General features: G+C 38.7%; 1 protein-coding gene across 1 annotated transcript; it reads left to right on the forward strand.

Annotated features, from left to right (window-relative positions):
• Positions 1-22,311: 22,311 nt before the first annotated feature.
• LOC115717520 (uncharacterized) lies at positions 22,312-22,755 on the forward strand. Its single transcript, XM_030646508.1, has one exon. The coding sequence runs from the start codon at positions 22,312-22,314 to the stop codon at positions 22,753-22,755; it is 444 nt and encodes a 147-aa protein (XP_030502368.1).
• Positions 22,756-22,781: the final 26 nt, after the last annotated feature.

A 22,781-nucleotide genomic window follows, 5' to 3' on the forward strand; every position in this document is an offset into this window, starting at 1 on the left:
TGAAGGGGACTAGATTGGCAAAAGGATACTTTGGGTGAATTAGAAAATCATGCTGAAAATAGGGTCCAAGTTTGGAGAGAATTTGTTCATGAGTATAAATAGCCCTGTGAAAGGCCCTTTCTTTTGTTGACTTTTTGGATTTAGAAAGGATGAGCTTTGCATCTCGAGGAAATGAGCAGGGAAATGAGCAATTCTTTTGTGATGATGATGATGATGCCATTATATATATGTATGGAATGGTATGGGAAGAGTTGTGGCTAATTAAGGGGATGGTTTTGAGTGGGTGTGAAGAGACCATATTTATAGCCGTAGGTCTAGATAGGAGGTCGACCAAGATATTTCCTTTTCCGGGAAGGTATTTTATTTCAAAAGAGTAATGATCAAACCATGTTGCTAGTCTCAAAAGTTGAGTATTGGTTGTCTTGTTCTTTTTCAGGTTTATCATTCCTTTTGATGCAGCAAAATCGGTTCCCACTAAGAAATGATGGTCGATGAGGTGGAACTCAAATTTTGTGATTCCCATCTTAATTGCAATCAACTCTTTGAGTGATGAATGATAATGGAGCCGAGAATCTTTGAAGTGAGCACTCTTATATCCACATATTCATTTTTTCCCATCTCATCTTGCTCTAGAAGGACAGCACCCCAATGTTGGTCACTAGCGTCTGTTTGAAGAACACGTTTTCCGTCAGAAGGAATTTGTAAAGGTGATAAATTTTGCATGATTTCCTTTAGCTTTCTAACTGCCACAATTTGGTCATGTGACCATTCTAGACTATTCTTTTTGAGCATATTGTTGAGTGGCCTTGTCAGTACAGACAATCGGGGAATAAAGTCTCGCAAATAATTGATGATGCCCAAGAATTGTTGCACCTAAACTTTCGTGAGATTTTCATCTGGGAATTTGAGTAGTTCATGGGCTATATGTGGTTGGACTTTGTTGATCTCGCTTTTTGCCAACGACAGTGAGTCTTAATTGTAAGCGACAAGTAGTATAATATAGATATAATATAATGAAATAGATAAAGACACAAAGTTTCTATAGAGATTCGACCCCGAGCAGTTCGGTAATAGCCTACTCCCCTTGATTTGTATTGACTTAAGAACAAAGAATGCAATGATTCCTCTTCTTAGAGCTCTTACAATAATATCTCTGAATATGTATTCTTAGATAACTTTTTCGACCCTTTGCCTAGTGAGAATAGATCACTATTTATAGGGCTATAAGCTTCGAGGGAAAAGTTTCCCTTCTGTTTACAATAGATATAATTGCCAGGATTACACATTAAACACAGAATACACTGATCAAGGGATTTGGATAGCTTGCCATATCTCTGTTATGTGATCCTAAAATTATAGGGGTTTCTTCTGTGATTCACGATGGGAGTGCTAAAAATGCTAAGTGTTGGCGTGCTGTTCGGACTGCTCACTGCTCGGTTAAGAAGGCTTCGTCCGTGCGAATATATGTGGTGCTCTGTTCGGCATATCTCTTCCCAGCAGGTACGTGAAGTTAATTCCACGTGTCACCATCGTGTGATGCCACGTTAGAGTGCACAATTTGGGATAACATTTGCCCCCCAAGTCTGTACTGGACTTCCAAAGTTGCGTGTAGACTTCATCCGAGCTGCCTTTGCGTTTGACTGAGTGACACGTGTTAGGCGCGTCAGTGCGCGACTCGATGTGAGGCTGACCAGGCGTCTCTTCGGTTTTCGGCTAATTAATGCTCTGACTTAATTAGTGCCTCGAAACTCGGTATTTCTCATCACGTTTTGACGGTTACAGTTGATTACATTTGATTTCCCAATATTTACTTTTGGGAGGGAATCGAAGCATCTAAAGGCATTTTGAAATTATTGCCTTTTTCACCTCTCTGCCTATAAATAAAGTTGAGTCTTCCTCACAAGTTTACTTTTACCAATTTCTCCACTAAATAAACTCATAGCAAAAAGGGTTTTTACTTCAAGTCTGTCATGAGATTCCCACCAAAAGCATCCGAGCAGCTCCGCTTGGACTGAACTTAGACATCGAACAATGAGTAAGTTTTCAGGGTTTTGACTTATTTTTGTACATCTTTTAACCTTTTAATCTGTTGAGTACTCCTAGTCGGCATATTTGCCTATTTACTGTTCGATATCCCGACCAAACACTCATCTCATGTGTTGTCTTTTGTAGATGAACCTTGGTGAGTTTTGGGGAAGTGAACACCGAATCGACTAGGACTTGCTTCAACTTCTGTACGAGGATCAACCTCATCTTCGTGCCAGTTCGTCCTCTTCGAGTGATAGACTTTTTGTGTGACAGTCAGTAGTCCCGGGATCCGTAAAGGGAAACACCGGGTAAGCTGTGCAATCCCACACCGCCTGGGGAAGGTCAAGTGGGATGATTCTGAGACTGTGTAGGTATGGGACTACACAGTTGAAGAGGGCTTAAATGGATTGATTGGTACTACCTATATCAACAAGGTGCATCTTGTTTTTCGGTAGCCCATCACGAAAGAACTCCACAGTTAAGCGTGCTTGACTTGGGGAAATTTCAGGATGGGTGACCTCCTGGGAAGTTTTTCCAGGAAGCGTGTGAGTGAGGACAAAACACGCTGGAAACACTCGTGTTGGTCTGTAGGGTCAGTCGTCATTCCATGAAGCAGCCAAAGTGGCGTACTCGTGTATAAGAGCCATTCATTCCGTGGGTGTAAGGGCCCAATGGAGGCTTGAAGCGGGGACGTTACATTTTGATTCAAGCTTTGAAGATTGGGAGGTGAGTAGTGATCGCTCTCCCACTCCAAAACTCATAGTGCAACACCATCATTACTCCGAGCCAATCGCCGGAGAGGGGTACAGTCGCTTCATTTAGGAATTGAAGAAAGGTTGGAGGCGTTATCTGCCGTCCAACTGGACATATATTGTCTGGCCAGGTGTTGCTGACACTCTTCCTATTGACCGTCCAAGTTTGGGTAACTTTGGCATCCCAATTGCTGTTCCTGGTGTTACGGTTGCTCGACATTCTCACCAGTGTCCGTTCAGAAGTAGTATGATTGCCCGAACAAAGCAAACGATGCGGAAGATCAACACATCTAACCCTCATGTGGCCCAGCTCGCCACATTAACAAGTGCCAAACAAGATCTGCCCGTCATGGAGGAGGGAGATAACGAAGGGGACATTGGGGTCTAAGAAATTGAGGAGCAGGACAATGTCTGTCCTGGCAGCCCCTCCGAGGCTGAGGAGGAAAGAAGTGGCTGAACCTCCAAACTTTGGAAGGTATAATGAGGCCGGGGAGCCGGTGTACGCGAGGGTGAAGTCTTGGTTGAAGGAGAAGATTGCGTCACCGAGGAGCTCACTGAAGCTGTAATACCCGGGATTAAGAAAAGGATTAGCAAAACCCTAACTAGATAATTATGAGTTAATTGAGGAATTATATTATTATATAGTTCAACATATGTGAAATTATATGAAATTTAACATGTTAAAGACCCCGTTGGTGAGCCAGAGGCATTTTGGTAATTATGACCCGAGAAGGGTAAATTGTTGAGATTAATTTAATTACGTGCTTAATAGAACTATATTATTATATAGTATTCCTGTGTTGTCTTTTCAGATGTGTTCGGATAGGTTGGCGCGGTATAGTCACACTCGGAATTTCGGCCGAACTGGGTTCGGGCCCGAAATGTAAATTGAATTGATTATTTGGAATTTTATTTGATATGTGATAATCTAAAATTTAATTGGCAATATTTGGGTGTGAAATGGCATTTACGCCCTTGAAAATGAATATGTGTGTTTTAAGCCCTAAGGGCAAAATGGTCATTTGACCATAAGTGATTTACTTGAGCGAAAAATTGATTTTTGAGAGAAATTAAATTGTATTTTCTGGTATTCTCTCTCTCTCACCCGAACCCTCTCCCTCTCTTACCCTCTTGATGTATTTCAACTTGAGTTGTGAAAATTGGAGCTTGATTTGAAGCTTGTGGGTTGAAAGAAAGGTGTTGAAGGCTTGAGGCTTAATTGTGCAAGTGTTTGAGGTAGTTTCTTGGTTTTAAATTATGTTTCCCTTGCTGAAATGTTGTGGTAGAAACATGTTTAGGTTATTTGGTTTTGATTATGCATGTGTTGTGAAAAGGGTGCTTGATGTTGTTAGTTTGTGTGTTAAATCTCTTGACTTGTGTGGATTAAGTTTAGAGAATAAATCATGGGTGTTTTCAAGCTTGAATTTGTTTATTTATTTGCTGCTTGTGGCTGGTTGTTCTTTGGAATTAGGTGTGAGTATTGGGTTGAAGCTCAAGTTCTTGAGCTTAAGTTTTCTTAGTTCAATGCATGATTTAGAATTGATTGTGTAGTTTGGATTTTGAGGGTTATTGTTGTTTTAGCTCTCTGTTGTGATGATTCTTATCTGTAAGAAGTTAATTTTGGGTATGGATTGGTTAAGGTTCGAATATATGGTAAAGTGGGCATGTTTAGACCTTAAAATCTGGTTTTCTGGGTTTTTCGAACCCAGTGGCCGCGGCCAGATCTATGGTCGCCGCGGCCATAAACCTGGCAGTGAGCCATCTTTTTTCTGATTTTGTTTTGGCCATAACTTTTGACTTGGAGCTCCGTTTGGGACGTTCTTTATACCGTTGGAAAGCTCTTTTTGAGCTCTATGTGGTTATCTGTATTGTAAATGCCATGCTTGATTTTTATTGAGTTAAAATTCAGGGGTTAACCCTAAGTATGAATTATCCCGGATTTGTGTGACTAGGATTGCCGGCACCTGATCAGGAGCACCCGGGGATTTGGAATCTCCTTCTATAGCTGGACAACAGGTAAGACAAGAGTTTGCACGTAGAGTATGCGCAGTGGCGCTTATGTTGAATATGATATATGTGATTTATGGTAACCGGGATTAGGGTTATTACCCTAATAGGAACGGTTTGTTAGCCTAGGGTTATTACCCTAGTGGAATATGTGTATAAATACCATGCATGTTAATTGAAATGAAATTTAAGGATTATGCGCTCAAGGCATAATTAGGTTGGACTCGGTACACATAACCGAGATGACCCACTTCTAAGGCCTTAATGTATTTAGACGTGTGAGAGCAACACGTGGTTCTACGTCACGTAGATTTAATTAGATGTGTGGGCGCAACACATAGGTCTACGCCACGTAGACATAAATGGGCATGTTGATATAGTGATTAGGTCTGTGCTATACAGACATATGTAAATGAGCATATTATATTTATTGTGATTTATACTGTCTTCTTGGGCTTGGGCTCACGGGTGCTCTACCGTGCAGAAAGGGTAAGGCATTAGCCGATCACCATGAGTTTACGGAGCGGGATGAAGAATGTACATGTTCCCGCCACTTCAGACCAAGCGGGTTATGGGTCTAACAGTGTTGACTTTTGTATTCTGTTTTGCCGCATAGGTCGGCTAGTAATAAAGAACTTGTAATAAGTTGTAAATATTTTTGGGATCCCAACTATTTTGAAAAGTTTAAATATATTACAAGTTTTATTTTCAGTCTATTTAATATAAAAGTTTAAATTCTGCGCTATTTTAATTAGTAATCCCGATTAGGGGATTAGGGTTCATAATCAGTTTTGGGTAGCGTGCCTAATTATTTAGGGCGTTACAATTTGGTATCAGAGCGCCAAGGTTTTTAAACTTCCTGTAGACCGGCCGAACATGTACATTCATCGTCAAAGATAAGCTCGACTCATGTTGCAGTAAGTATTGAGAGTAAATACTTGACTGTATGTGTGATCATCTGTTTACCGCTTTCCATTTTAGGCAGTATGCAAGCATTTAGAGTATGTATGTGTTATGTGATGTCATGCTATAAATGCTAATTGTCTATGTATATATGTATGAGGTAAATAGATGAGTTAGGGTTTAAGGCAATAAGTGCGTAAGTGTGGTATCGGTGCTTAACTCGGTGGGGTTGTTGATTACAGGGGTACTAGTAATGGACCCTCCGCAATCATCCAGACCACAGGGCGAGCAAGTAGGGCCCGGGGCTACCCGAACCGATCCACCAGCATCGCCTCCACCTCCGCAAAATCAGGGGGATAATGCGGAGGCTGTTAATGCTAATCCTCCTGCTGATTGGCAGCAGATGTTTCATGAAATGCGAAGTGTCATACTTCGTCAAGAGGAAGAGTTGCAACGTTTGAGGCAACAAGTTGTCCCAGCTAATCAAGGGTTACGACCAGCTCCTGTGCCAGTGGTGGGTAACCAAGGGTATGTTATGCCGCACCGGGACTCTGTGTTCGAGCGGTTTGTGAAGCTGCAACCTCCAATTTTTTTGGGAGGTATTGACATTATTAAGGCCGATCAGTGGATGAGCACTGTTACCCGTATCCTCGATAATATGGGGGTGACGGGAACTGAGAGGGTAAATTGTGCGGCCTTTATGTTTCAAGATCATGCCGGCATCTGGTGGGACATAGTGAATCAAACTCGGGATGTCAGTGTGATGACATGGGATGAGTTTAAGAAACTTTTTGAGGAAAAGTTCTATAATGTGGCTGTACGGACTTCACACCAGGAAGACTTTGTGAAGTTGACTCAAGGGAAGATGTCGGTGGTTGAATATACTCTGGAATTTGACCGGTTATCTAAATTTGCTGGTGATTTGGTGCCTACCGATTTTACCAGAAAACAAAAGTACGTTAGAGGACTGAATGCTACAATTAGTCGGGACTTGAAGATTACCACATCACATGACACTCTGTATAAGAGAGTGGTAGACTTGGCCTTAATTACTGAAGAGGCCGAGCAGCAAGTAATGAAGGAGCAGGCTGCAAAGGATGTCGCCATGGTATCAAACCCTCCTGCTGGTGGTAATATCAGTAAGGGGACCGATAGTGGCAACCCTTAGCACAAATGGAAGGCTGATGCTTCCGGAGCTTCAAGGGGAAATAGAAAATTTTGGGGAAACAAAGGTGGCCGTCAGGGTCGCGGGTCCTCATTCCTATCATATCCAGAATGTCCTAAATGCAAGAAGCATCATCCTGGTGAGTGCCGAGCCACGGCATGTTTCCAGTGTGGTATGGTGGGCCACTTTATCAGAGACTGTCCCTAAGCTAGGAAAGAAGAGCCTAAGAAGAATGTTGCTCAGAACCCGGGGCGACTTTTCACTATAACTCAGGTAGATGCTGATGCTAGTCCGTCAGTTGTGACAGGTCAGTTATCTATTAATGGTTGTGCTTATACTGTATTGTTTGATTCGGGCGCTACTCATTCATATGTATCGAGTAGGGTGATAGAAAGTTTACATAAGCCATGTGAAATTTATGCTTCGGGGTTTGGAACCCTGTTACCCTCGGCTGACCTGATAGTATCCACAAGGTGGATTCGGTCCTTGTCTTTTTGGATTGACGGTTGTGAATTGACCGCCAATCTAATTGAACTGCAATTATCTGATTTTGACATAATCTTGGGAATGGATTTTCTGTCTAAGTATGGAGCAATGATTGATTGTAAACGGAAGATGGTGGTGTTTGAGCCCGAGAGTGCTAACCCAGAGGTGTTCGTGGGTAAAGTTCAGGGGGCGCGCATACCGAGAATATCGTTATTGAAAGCTAAAGACCTGATGGGTAGAGGTTGTCTCGGGTTCATAGTCACTGCAGTGGACACTAGCCAACCTGTGACATCAGGGCCTGAGAATACGAAATTGGTATGTGAGTTCCTTGATGTCTTTCCAAAAGATTTGCCGGGATTGCCACCTGTCCGGGAGATTGAATTTGTTATTGAACTGGCTCCGGGAGTGGATCCAGTGTCTAAGGCACCGTACCGTATGGCTCCAGCCGAGTTGAAGGAATTGAAGATAAAGTTGCAAGAGTTATTAAATCTGGGATTCGTTAGACCGAGCTACTCACCTTGGGGTGCTCCGGTTCTATTTGTGAAGAAGAAAGACGGAACCCTGCGAATGTGTATTGACTACCGAGAGTTGAACAAGCTTACCATTAAGAACAAGTATGCTTTACCTCGAATTGATGATCTGTTTGATCAACTGAAGGGGAAGACGGTCTTTTCTAAGATCGATCTTCGCTCAGGCTATCATCAGCTGAGAATTCAAGAGGAAGATATCCCGAAAACTGCGTTTCGTACTCGGTATGGAAATTATGAATTTCTGGTGATGTCTTTTGGACTCACTAATGCCCCGGCGGCATTCATGGATTTGATGAACCGGGTGTTTAAGGATTATCTGGATAGGTTCGTGATTGTGTTTATTGATGACATCTTGGTGTACTCTGAGACCGAAGAAGAGCATGAGTTGCATCTCAGAGCGGTTTTACAAAGGTTACGGGATCACAAGCTTTATGCCAAGTTCAAAAAGTGTGAGTTCTGGTTGTCTCGTGTCTCATTTTTGGGGCACATAGTGGATAAAGATGGGATTATGGTGGATCCGGCCAAAATTGAAGCTGTTCGGGATTGGCCAGCACCAAAATTGGTTACAGAGGTTAGAAGTTTTCTGGGTTTGGCTGGTTATTACCGTCGGTTCGTTGAGGGTTTTTCTAAGATTGATGTACCCTTAACAGAACTGACCCGAAAGAATCAGAAATTTGTTTGGACTGATCGGTGTGAGAAAAGTTTCCTGGAGTTAAAGCAACGCTTGATTACCGCTCCTGTACTAACTCTTCCTTCAGATAAGGAAAAGTTTGTGGTATATTGTGATGCCTCGAGACAGGGTCTCGGCTGTGTGCTTATGCAGGCTGGGAGGGTAATAGCTTATGCTTCTCAGCAGTTAAAGGAGTACGAGCAGAGGTACCCTACTCACGATTTAGAACTCCCAGCGGTGGTATTTGCGCTAAAGATTTGGAGGCATTACCTTTATGGCGAGAAATGTGAGATATACACTGATCATAAAAGTCTGAAATATTTCTTCACCCAGAAAGATTTGAATATGAGGCAGAGGCGTTGGCTAGAATTGGTGAAGGATTATGATTGTGAGATCCTTTATCACCCTGGTAAAGCCAACGTGGTTGCTGATGCCCTGAGTAGAAAAGGTCAGAATCAGTTGAATTCTATGAAGCAAATCTCCCAACAGCTGGCAAATGAAATGACTCGAGCTCAAATTGAGTTGGTTGTGGGGCAATTGGCTAATATTACCCTGCAATCCACTCTTCTTGAGAGAATTAAAGAAGCGCAAAAGCACGATTCGGAATTGACAAAAACCCGAGCTAGGGTTTCGGCCGGGAAGGCTAGTGATTTTTCAGTGGATGAAACGGGAATGTTGAGATTTGGGAATCGAGTTTGTGTGCCTATAGATGAGAACATCAAGAAAGAGATCATGGATGAGTCTCACACGACTCCTTATTCGGTTCATCCAGGGTCAACGAAGATGTACCAAGACCTGAAAGCCATGTTCTGGTGGCCAGGCATGAAGAATGACATCGCTGAATATGTTGCAAAGTGCCTTACGTGTCAGCAAGTAAAAGCTGAACACCAGCAACCTGCAGGGTTGCTGCAACCGCTGAAAATACCAGAATGGAAATGGGAAGATATAGCTATGGACTTCGTGGTAGGTATGCCTGGAACCACGGGACAGTTTGACTCTGTGTGGGTCATAGTAGACAGGTTTACAAAGTCTGCTCACTTTTTACCTGTTCGGACGAATTTCTCCATTGATCAGTATGCTGAGTTATATGTTAGAGAAATTGTTCGTCTACATGGTGTCCCAAAGTCCATTGTGTCGGATAGAGATCCGAAGTTTACATCAAGATTCTGGGAAAGTCTGCATCGAGCTATGGGAACTCAGTTAAAGTTCAGCACAGCTTTTCATCCTCAGACGGATGGGCAATCCGAGAGGACCATTCAGATTTTAGAAGACATGCTACGGGCATGCGTGCTTGACTTTGAAGGATCATGGGTAAAGTACCTTCCCCTGATCAAGTTTTCTTATAATAACAGCTATCAGGCAACAATCGGGATGGCTCCTTATGAACTTTTATATGGAAGAAAATGTAGATCACCTATTCACTGGGATGAAGTAGGTGAAAGAAAGTTCTTGGGTCCCGAAGCTGTTCAGAAAATAAGTGAGGCAGTTGACAAAATTAGAGCGCGAATGCTCGCGACTCAGAGTAGGCAAAAGAGTTTTGCCGATCCAAAGCGTCGAGATATTGATTTTCAGGTCGGGGACATGGTATTTCTCCGAATATCTCCGATGAAAGGCATAAAACGCTTTGGGAAGAAAGGAAAACTTAGCCCGAGGTTCATTGGACCTTTTGAAATCCTAGAAAGGATAGGGCAAGTAGCGTACAGGTTGGCTATGCCCCCAGCCGGTTGTACATAATGTGTTTCATGTTTCAATGCTTTGGAAGTATGTCTCAGACTCGTCCCATGTTCTGAGTTATGAAGCATTGGAACTTCAACCAGACTTATCATACGAGGAACAACCAGTGCAGATACTTGAGAGAAGAGAGAAAGTCTTGAGAAGCGAGACTGTGACACTGGTGAAAGTACGGTGGAGGAATAGTAAAGTAGAAGAGGCAACCTGGGAGCTCGAGACGGATATGCAGTAGAAATATCCGGTGTTGTTCGGGTAAATTTCAGGACAAAATTTCTATAAGGAGTGGGGTAATTGTAATACCCGGGATTAAGAAAAGGATTAGCAAAACCCTAACTAGATAATTATGAGTTAATTGAGGAATTATATTATTATATAGTTCAACATATGTGAAATTATATGAAATTTAACATGTTAAAGACCCCGTTGGTGAGCCAGGGGCATTTTGGTAATTATGACCCGAGAAGGGTAAATTGTTGAGATTAATTTAATTACGTGCTTAATAGAACTATATTATTATATAGTATGCCTGTGTTGTCTTTTCAGGTGTGTTCTGACAGGTTGGCGCGGTATAGTCACACCCGGGAATTTCGGGCCGAACTGGGTTCGGGCCTGAAATGTAAATTGAATTGATTATTTGGCATTTTATTTGATATGTGATAATCTAAAATTTAATTGGCAATATTTGGGTGTGAAATGGCATTTATGCCCTTGAAAATGAATATGTGTGTTTTAAGCCCTAAGGGCAAAATGGTCATTTGACCATAAGTGATTTACTTGAGCGAAAAATTGATTTTTGAGAGAAATTAAATTGTATTTTCTGGTATTCTCTCTCTCTCACCCGAACCCTCTCCCTCTCTTACCCTCTTGATGTATTTCAACTTGAGTTGTGAAAATTGGAGCTTGATTTGAAGCTTGTGGGTTGAAAGAAAGGTGTTGAAGGCTTGAGGCTTAATTGTGCAAGTGTTTGAGGTAGTTTCTTGGTTTTAAATTATGTTTCCCTTGCTGAAATGTTGTGGTAGAAACATGTTTAGGTTATTTGGTTTTGATTATGCATGTGTTGTGAAAAGGGTGCTTGATGTTGTTAGTTTGTGTGTTAAATCTCTTGACTTGTGTGGATTAAGTTTAGAGAATAAATCATGGATGTTTTCAAGCTTGAATTTGTTTATTTATTTGCTTTTTGTGGCTGGTTGTTGCTGGAATTAGGTGTGAGTATTGGGTTGAAGCTCAAGTTCTTGAGCTTGAGTTTTCTTAGTTCAATGCATGATTTAGAATTGATTGTGTAGTTTGGATTTTGAGGGTTATTGTTGTTTTAGCTCTCTGTTGTGATGATTCTTATCTGTAAGAAGTTAATTTTGGGTATGGATTGGTTAAGGTTCGAATATATGGTAAAGTGGGCATGTTTAGACCTTAAAATCTGGTTTTCTGGGTTTTTCGAACCCAGTGGCCGCGGCCAGATCTATGGTCGCCATGGCCATAAAACTGGCAGTGAGCCATCTTTTTTCTGATTTTGTTTTGGCCATAACTTTTGACTCGAGGCTCCGTTTGGGACGTTCTTTATACCGTTGGAAAGCACTTTTCGAGCTCTATGTGGTTATCTGTATTGTAAATGCCATGCTTGATTTTTATTGAGTTAAAAGTCAGGGGTTAACCCTAAGTATGAATTATCCCGGATTTGTGTGACTAGGATTGCCGGCACCTGATCAGGAGCACCCGGGGATTTGGAATCTCCTTCTATAGCTGGACAACAGGTAAGACAGTAGTTTGCACGTAGAGTATGCGCAGTGGCGCTTATGTTGAATATGATATATGTGATTTATGGTAACCGGGATTAGGGTTATTACCCTAATAGGAACGGTTTGTTAGCCTAGGGTTATTACCCTAGTGGAATATGTGTATAAATACCATGCATGTTAATTGAAATGAAATTTAAGGATTATGCGCTCAAGGCATAATCAGGTTGGACTCGGTACACATAACCGAGATGAACCACTTCTAAGGCCTTAATGTATTTAGACGTGTGAGAGCAACACGTGGTTCTACGTCACGTAGATTTAATTAGATGTGTGGGCGCAACACATAGGTCTACGCCACGTAGACATAAATGGGCATGTTGATATAGTGATTAGGTATGTGCTATACAGACATATGTAAATGAGCATATTATATTTATTGTGATTTATCTTTTGTCTTTAGTGGGCTTGGCTCACGGGTGCTCTACTGTGCAGGAAAGGGTAAGGCATTAGCTGATCAGCCATGAGTTTCTGGAGTAGGACGAAGAATGTACATGTTCCCGCCACTTCAGACCAAGCGGGTTATGGGTCTAACAGTGTTGACTTTTGTATTCTGTTTTGCCGCATAGGTCGGCTAGTAATAAAGAACTTGTTATAAGCTGTAAATATTTTTGGGATCCCAACTATTTTGAAAATTTTAAATATATTACAAGTTTTATTTTCAGTCTGTTTAATATAAAAGTTTAAATTCTGCGCTATTTTAATTAGTAATCCCGATTAGGGGATTAGGGTTCATAATCAGTTTTGGGTAGCGTGCCTAATTATTTAGGGCGTTACAATTTGGTATCAGAGCGCCAAGGTTTTTAAACTTCCTGTAGACCGGCCGAACATGTACATTCATCGTCAAAGATAAGCTCGACTCATGGTGCAGTAAGTATTGAGAGTAAATACTTGACTGTATGTGTGATCATCTGTTTACCGCTTTCCATTTTAGGCAGTATGCAAGCATTTAGAGTATGTATGTGTTAAGTGATGCCATGCTATAAATGCTAATTGCCTATGTATATATGTATGAAGTAAATAGATGAGTTAGGGTTTAAGGCAATAAGTGCGTAAGTGTGGTATCGGTGCTTAACTCGCTGGGGTTGTTGATTACAGGGGTACTAGTAATGGACCCTCCGCAATCATCCAGACCACAGGGCGAGCAAGTAGGGCCCGGGGCTACCCGAACCGATCCACCAGCACTGCCTCCACCTCCGCAAAATCAGGGGGATAATGCGGAGGCTGTTAATGCTAATCCTCCTGCTGATTGGCAGCAGATGTTTCATGAAATGCGAAGTGGCATACTTCGTCAAGAGGAAGAGTTGAAACGTTTGAGGCAACAAGTTGTCCCAGCTAATCAAGTGGTTAACAGGCACTATACACAAGGTCGTTAGCAAGCTCGAGGGTTTTGTTGATGAGTATTACTTTGTGGAAGGCATGGACACCACTTATATTCGGTTTCAACAAATCCCAATATATTACCGTCCAGCCCTTACACTGGCTCATAGGGACAGAGCTCAGACGATTGTCCAACTACCGGATGCTGCTCGGGGGATCACTTTGTTAACCTCGGAGGCCAACTTTATGGAGTACGGGCTTTATCCAACAGATTTCATTCCTCAGCCTGTGAAGGGGAGGAAGAAAAAGTCCAGTGCTGGCCGGGCTGAGGGAGCTGAACAAGAGAAGGAGCTCATTCAACTGAAGCGTGAGGCTAAGTTGAAGGGAGGAGCTGGAGCCAAACAATGTGCTCAAGAATATTCTGAGTAGGAGGATGAGGCTCAGGAATATTCAGAGCAAGTGAGGCCGCTCCAAAGGAAGAAAACCCTCACGACCGAGCAAAGGCTAATCGAACATACCATCCATATCAGGGAGCCCGGTCTACTTGCTCGGCCATCCACCCCTGTAGAAGGAAAGGGGAAAGCCGTCTTGGAGGAGCAGGAAGATTCGTCGGATGACGATGCCCCATCTGTGCTTGTTCGGGAAAATGCTCCTGGCAGCGTCCAGAGTACTCCATCTTGCATCTAACTTTCTTGATTATCATGCCTTCATATTTCTCATGCTTTTTCTGACTATGTTACTTTTATTCCGTGCAGACATGTCTTAGAAAATGCTTAAGGCCCTGAAGAAGAGAGTGGGAGGAAGCTCGGGCTTATCTCCACCGACCAAGAAGTCCAAGGGCGGTGAGACGACCCCGTCCGAAGAGAAGGCACCAGCTGAAGTGGTCATTGACCTCTCTGAGGAACAAACTGTAATGACCGCTTTAGTAATTTGAATTAGTAAAGGCAATTAACACTAATTTTTGATATTTTTATAATTATTTATGAATTTAATTATTAGAAATGGGCATTAGAGTTATAATTTCTCAATTCTAAAGATTTTATTAAACTCTAGGAGTATTATTTGACTTATATGTGAAGTATGTTACTTTTGTAATTTTTGCTCGTCGACAACGGGAAATGCGATGGATGGCTAGTTTGATCACATGGGTAAGCTTAGAACCTTATTTTTTAGTGGTATATATATATATATTGGAGAAAATAATATACTAGGGTTAAGCGAGGTTATAGAATTTAACCATTTTACCCCTAGTCTTGAGAAATACCTAAGTTATAACCTAAAGGGCATTTTAATCAATCTTTAAAGGGAAATGTTAGGTGGCTACCCTAGGAAGTGACACATGGCCATTTAGTTCCAGCAAATGATTTATTAGGAAATCCTTTATTCAAGTAAAGGAAAATTGAAGAAATAAACTAAAAAATCAAAAGAAACCCCTCTTCCTCCTTCTCTCTTTCGAACCAGCCATAAACCAAGGGATTGGTTGCTGATTCTTAGTGTTTTGAGCAAAGAATTTCAAGGGAAATCAAGCCAAGGTAAGCCCTAGCATCTCTATCTCTTAGTTCTTAAATTTTAAGATTTGGTTGAGTTTATGATTTTGAAAATTAGGGGCTGTTATGGTTTAATTTTTGTGTTGTTTAAATTGTAAGGTTCATTTGAATTAGTTTCAGCTTCCAGCAACTGGGTTTGGTGTTTGGAGTTGCTTTTGCTCAAGTTTGAGCTTTGAACTCAAAGCTTAGGTCTTTAATGGCATATTGTGATTCAGTGTGTTTTTCTGGGAATTATTGATTGGAATATATTGTATATACCTTAATTAGGTACTCTGGAAGGTTTGATTGCATTTGGTAGAGTTTTGAGGAAGAAATGGAATTTTTCGGTGAACTCGTATAAACTGGCTAGCCGGTTTTACCAGTATCAGTTAGCCGGTTTTTTGTAGGGTTCCCCGAACGTCCCATTTTCTCAATTCTCGTCCATTTCAGTGCAGTAGTTGGGTGTTTCCCTATTTTTTGAGTTAGTGTAATCCCTAGAGAGTATAATAGAACCTAGGGTTGCGGGTTCGAGTTTCCCGAATTAGGGTTTTTGATCATGTGATTTACCCGGTTTCATTATGTGATTAAGGCATCCATCTAGCACAAGACTTTCCGTTCAGGTCGGTCAGCACACTTGAATTTGAAAAGAAAGTAAGAACTGTATATAATGTGTGATATGGATATGCGAATGTATGTATATGTTAAGTGTATATGCATGCTTATATGTTGTGATTCATACACTACCAACACTTGTATGGTTGCGGTACAGAGTGCATTGGTAAAGTGTATGATGTTTGAAAGTACATCGTGGTGTTACCAATACTTGTACGGGAAGGTACAAGGTGTCTGTGGTACAACACATAACAGTACTCAAGGTGCGGTTCATACCCTACCTACACTAGTACGAAGGTATACTGAGTGCATATGGTACATGGTACATGGTCGTATCCTAGTTAGAACGTTCATACTCATCTGCTAAGCCTTGTAAATAGGTGTATGGGCACCTAAATACAAGTCGGTATTATATAATATGTTATATGCTTTTCTTACTAAGTCTATCGATTCACACTTCTGCTTCCATGTGTAGGTAAAGGAAAGGCGAAGGCTGAACAGGAGTGAGCCTGGCTGAGATGAGGTCGTACATGTCGTGGCAGCGTGACCTGGAGTGTTCGGTCTCGAGACATCTAGGGTTATATTTTGTAGTCTCTGTGCAGCCTGGATATTGTATTTTGGCATGTTTTGTATAAAAGTTGAGAAACGGGATCCCGGTGTATGTAAATGATTATGTAAATTATAAAGTTTAATATTTAGTATAAAAGTTTTAATTTGATACGTTTTTCGAGAAAATTCTTTGATTGGCAAAGATAGCACTGTAATTGAAAAAGCACTGTATTGTGCCTTAGCATTAGGGCGTTACAATTTTAATATCAGAGCCGCCAGGTTTGTCTACCAAAGCTTGCCAAGACATGTACAATCTTCATCAGAGAAAGCTCGGCTCACGGTTCAGTAAGCCCGTACTTATTTAGTATTTATTATATATATTTATTTATTTTTGATATGTTCTTGCATTATTTTTTGCCTAAAATAGAAAAGGTAGTTATTGTTTTAGTAATACCCTTATCTGAATTACTTCCCAAAAATGTCTGAATTCCTAGGACATTTTCTTGTCTGTAGAAAGAATGTTCATCCCTAGTTCAAAATTTTGGGATTCAGTGATTCTAGAGTAGAAAAACCCAAAACTACATGCCTTACCCTTCAAACCGCGACTAGAACATCTAAAAAAATATTAAAAATAAATGATGAGAGAATTAGGTTGTTCAATGAGAAACTTGACGGAGAAGAAACCTCTTCTCACTTTAAACGTTTTATAGACGAGGTATTGATTGGAAGCGTCGCATTTTGCTAGACGGGCTTGGCTAAAGTCTCCTAGTTTAACAAAGTATCCTTTGGCAAGACCTTTATTTTTACTCGAGGTTACCATTGCTTTTTCCCCAGGTAAACGAAACTTTGACATCATGTCTTCAAAAGAGAGCAAGTCCAAACTACCCCAGAACCCCACTGTAACAGCCTACTAGATTAGGCGTGTTGTCGTTATTTAAATACTAATTATGCAATCCATTGCTAATCAACGAGCTCATTGAAAATCATGTTTAGTTATAAAATTTTCATAATTAAACTTTGAACTTTATATAAATAAACTTTACATATCTGGGATCCCGTCTTTAAAAGTTACAACTGTATTACAAAACATTTAACAAAATCTCAATACACTATTTGCTTCTTCCTCACTCTCAAAGCACTACAAACTCACACTCACTTTTTTTTTACAACTCACTCTTCTTCTCACACACACACACACACACACACACCTTGCTCAAACACAAAACGCATATTTATAGAGTCCCTAAACATGGACACCAAGACAATCTAAAACTTGGTCACCAAGGCTCTTTAAAGTTGGCCACCAAGACTCATTTTCTCACAACCAATTTTTACCAAAAAATAAATTACAACTTAACAAATATAAATAAATAAATTAAAAGTTTTAGTCGAACTACACCAATCTCTTTTTTTACTAAAATTTCTTAAATTCATAACTCAAACCATTTATAAAAGTATATATGCATTGAGTTCATACTCTCGTTGAACTTAACTTGAGTACTTGTCTTCACATTCTTTGATCTTTCACTAACACCTTCTTTGTTCAAACAACCTTTAACTAAAATTAGATCCTTCTTTACCTTGTCGCATTCCTTCACATTAACTGAATGTCTTTTGTGACTTGACTCCACCTTCACAACTCAACATAAAATAGTATTCCCAACTAATTTATACAAATTTCATTCTTTCTTACCCTTCACAACTACCAAGCCACCTTTCTTGATAGTTATTTCATCATCTTTTGCCAAATATCCATAACCACGAGTATTGAAAACTCCCAAAGAGATTAAGCTCTTAATGTTAGAATATGTCTCATATGAGTCAGCATTCTCACAACACCATCAAACATCTTTACCTTAACAATTCCTATACCAATAACTTTTGAGCTAGAATCATTGCCAATGAAAATAGTACAACCATCATATTCTTTATAAGAATCAAAGCACTCCCTATATGGGCACATGTGGAATGAACAACCAATATCCAAAATCTAAGAGTCAAAAAAATTTTCATCACAGAGAGAACATCAGAGTAAATTTCAAAACCTTCACCAATAACATTTGTGGAATCTAATGTGTCTTTGCATTCTTGATTCCTCATTGCTTCAAGACTCTTGCTCAACTCTTTATAATTCTACCTAACATGTCCCTTTGTGTGACAATAGTAGCACTCCACTTCCCTTCAAGAGTGTGAATGACTGCGATTGTCTTTGCTGTCATCATATATCTTCCTCTCAATGTACTCCTACCACTACTTTATTCTGACCTTGTCACAAGAGCTTAATCAGTACGAGACATACTTCTTTGATGCTTGATACTATCTGTCTCCAAAAGAGCAGTTGACACCTTATCCACAGTTGAAGTAGTTTTTCCAACCAAAAGTGTAGTTTACTAATGTCTCATATAATTTCGGTAAAGAAGCCAACATAATAATAGCTTATCTTCTTCATCATTTTTGACCTCTACACTAAATAATTGAGTTATGCACTTATTAAATTTATTTATATGATCCCTAACATGATCTCCTTCAAATATTTTCAACTCATATAATTACTTCTTCAAATATAATTTATTTGTTAGGGATTTTGACATATAAAGTTTTTCTAACATTTTCCATAACTCAGACAGACATGTTTCATTAAATACACTATACTTTAATTCAGGAGCCAAACTTAAGCGAATAGTGCTTACTGCTTTTACCTGCAGCTTCTTCCGAATTTCATCAATCATACTCTCACGCTTCGTTCCCTAGAGTGCGTTAAGGATCCCTTATTGTACTAACACATCTTTCACCATGCTCTACCATAAACTAAAATTGTTCTTCCTATCTAAAAGCTCGATTTCAAATTTTGTGAAAGACGTCATCTTTGATATTTTTAGTGTAGATCTGAACCTTGGCTCTTAACACCACTTGTTGGAAGGAAATTAATTAATAAATGAAGAAAAGAAATTTAACTCATAAAGTTACCAAACCCACCAAGAGAAATATATTTCACTTATAACTCAAAATTATACACTCACTATATCATTCTCTGTACCCAAATCTCAATACATCCTTTGCTTCTTCCTTACTCTCACAACACTACAAACTCACACTCACTTTTTTTAACAATCACTCTTCCTCTCAAACACAAAACACATATTTATAGAGTCCTAAAACTTGGTCACCATGCCTCTTTAAACATGGCCATCAAAACTCATTTTCTCACAACTAATAATTACCTAAAAATAAATTGCAACTTAACAAATATGGATAAATAAATTAATCAAAATCAAAATCTAATAAATAGTTCAACTAAAATCAATGAGGATGCTTGGTTTGGCCAAAATATGGTTGCTAGAGATCACTTGGGTTAGCTTAGTAGTAAAGCTTGAAACTATTCTAAAGATGACAGAGTTAATGCTATCAGAGTGAAGGATAGAGGCTCTTATTTGGATAAAAAAAAAATACCTGACATTATTTATTTAACTTTTTAATTTAATTTTTATTTATACTTATTATATATAATTTATACTTAATTTTATTATATTAATAATAAAATAATATAATATATATAAAAAAAATTATGTTAAAATACAAAATTGTAAAGCAGAAAAAAATCATAGAAAGAACTTATAGCATCGATTATTTCATAATAACCGACTCTATAGGGCCTTATGGTGTCTGTTATTACACAATAACTGACGGCATAAGGGCCCTATGACGTCGGTTATTACACAATAATCGACGTTATAGGGTCTTTATGTCGTCGGTTGTTTTTACCCTTACAACGTCGCTTGGAACAGTATCAGTAACAAATTTCGTGAAAACCGATGTTAAAAGTCTTTAAAAATCACCTCTAAAATTCAATTTTGTAGTAATAATTTGACTAATAATTGAAAATGATATTTACTAAAAGTAATAAAAGAAAAAAAAAATAGTAATTTCAGACCACGATTGATAACCTACACAGCTGTTGATGGTGTAGTTTATTTTCTAATAATAAATAGATATTAGCTTATTTTCTTTGATGAATAAGAATATAGAGATATTGACAGGAGGTGGAGGTAACATCAACCCAAATAATATCTAAAAGCCTTTAAGCTAGCTACATAACTTTCAACTTTCAAGTCGAAAATACTAATAACGTATATCCTCCCAAGTCATCTACATGCTAAAATCACGTTTAGATATAATTACCAATTAATTATTAATATTATTAATATAGTAAGCATACTATATTATATGAAATATATATATAGGGGATACATTGAAAACAAAAACTACTTAAACGGATAAAGCAGTGGTCCCATCTAGGATCGTACACCACAATCTGATCTCTGTGTTCTTCGAAAAAAGTCTTTGCGTGAAAGCAAAGAAGTAAAAGATAGAGGATCATTTTTTCACCATATAATAAAGAAAGAAAGAAAAAAAATAAATATATAAATGTATAAAGAATGAAAGAAAAAGTGCTATTTATTTTCTTGGTACAAATGAGTCAATGAATGTACGCCCAATCACAAATTGTAAACAGTTCTCCCTATTAAGCCCACTTTGGTTATCGTTCTATTTTGCTTGTTTTTTTATAGTCACCAAATTATTCTTGTTTATACAACTTGGTTTAATTGGTATCATTATTTCATTCTCGAGTTTTTCCACATAATTGTCTGAAGAAATAGTATTAGAGAAAAGGGTCAGCTCAGCATATCCCGACACGCACCAAATAAAAAAAGAAAAGGAAAAAGAGAGAAAGTTATAAATCAATATACCTACTAATAATAATATAGAAGAGAGATTGAGATATGGGATGGGATGATGGGTGATGAGAATAGAGAATAAGTACAAAAGACTAGAATCCAGGAAATATGTGAGTGAATATGCATTGGACGTGTATGGGGAAACATGCCCTCTCATGTGATATGATCCCTTCTCTTATCAAATCAACTTCATTAGGCCACACCACACAACTTGTTTTTCTCTGTTCTCATTATGTGAACCATAATAATAATAATAATAATAATAATAATAATAATAACTTAATATATTAATTTTTAAAATTTTTTTAAAAAAAAAATTACAGTTTGGGTTTCTAAAATAGTTTTTCTGTGGTTTTTATATATGTGAGTTGACATACGAATTTTAGTTGCGATTTAGGTTGTTCCGTTTGATGTAATATGATTATTTATGTAAAATTCTTTAAAAATATATATATAAAAAAAACTGTTTTGAAGTGTAAAAATAAAAAAGTTCTTAATAATAATAATAATAATAATAATAATAATAATAATAATAAGAGACACTTATGGTTCATGATCAACACTTTTGTATATGATTATTGTAATTTAGCATGGCGTTGTATATATTTTAAATTAAAATAAAATATATTGAATTTGATCTTTAATTATACTAAATTGCCAACATATTCATAATAAGGTGCAACCTCAACATACCGAGCTTTTTGAAGAAACTTTCATCTATGCACATAATGATGCTAGTGCTAAAGAGAGACTTTTTGGTTTAACTTGTTTGAGATTTTGACCTCTCAACAGAATCCTTGGAGCTTGTTGGGAGACTTTAAATGTGTTTCTTTACCGGAGGAGCACATTCGTAATGGGAGAAATATCAAAGATCATAAGAGATTGAAGTCCTTTATGGAAGACTATTCTCTTGGTGACATTAAATATACAGGTTGCTTTTTCACTTGGAATAATAAGTAAGATGGAGAGTAAAAGTGTTTGCAAAACTAGATCGGATTTCAGGAAATAGTTTGTGGGCTGAATCTTTTCCAATGCTAAAGTGAATTTCCTTCCTAAAGGGGATTTCGACCACAGTCTGGCTATTCTTACTGCTCATCCCATTCAACCAAATGGTAGAAAACATTTAGATTATTTGATATATGGGGGCACTTATGCTGGTTTTATGGAGAGAATTAAAGGGGCCTAGCCTATTGAAATACAGGGAACTCATATGTTCAAGTTTTGCCAAAAGTTAAAAGTTATTAAAAAAGTCTTGAAAGAGCTTAATCAAGATGTTGTTGGTAATGTAGCAGCACGAGTTAAAGAGGCTGAAGCTAAGCTTTTTGAGTATCAACTGGCTGCCCAAAAAGATTCAATTGATAAGGATCTTATTCAGCTGAAATTGAGGCTAGGAAGACTTATAAAAAATTGAATGATTATTGTACCTCTTTTCTTCAGCAAGAGGAAAAAAACTCATGGATTAAAGATGGAGACAGCATTACAAAGTTGTTTCATAGCAGCTTAAAGATGAGAAAAGTCCAAAATTCAGTTTATGCAATAAATAATAATGATGAAAATTGGGTTGACAATGTGGAAGGAGTTAAAAATACATTTTTAGAGTTTTACAGGCAACTCCTGGGTGCTAAAATATCTCAAAAGAAAAAAGTTTTGACTAGCGTGGTAAGAGAAGATCTAGTATTGAATGAGACCCAAATTCAAGTGCTATCTCAATCGTACTTTAAGGAGGAGATCAAGACTGCCATTTTCTCAATTCTGAATGAAAAGGTGCTAGGACTTGATGGCTTCATAAGTGGTTTCTTAAAAAATGCTTGGGATGTAGTTGGAGAGGATTTCATCAAGACAATCAGCTCATCTTTGATTTCTGGTAAGATTCTCAAAGAAATTAATACAGATACCTTGACTCTTATTCCCAAGATGAAGTGTTTGAATAGTGTTAGTGTAACGCCCTGATACTAAGGTGCGCTACAATGATTTTC

The sequence above is a fragment of the Cannabis sativa genome, chromosome X (genome assembly GCF_029168945.1).
Source record: "Cannabis sativa cultivar Pink pepper isolate KNU-18-1 chromosome X, ASM2916894v1, whole genome shotgun sequence".
Taxonomy (NCBI): domain Eukaryota; kingdom Viridiplantae; phylum Streptophyta; class Magnoliopsida; order Rosales; family Cannabaceae; genus Cannabis; species Cannabis sativa.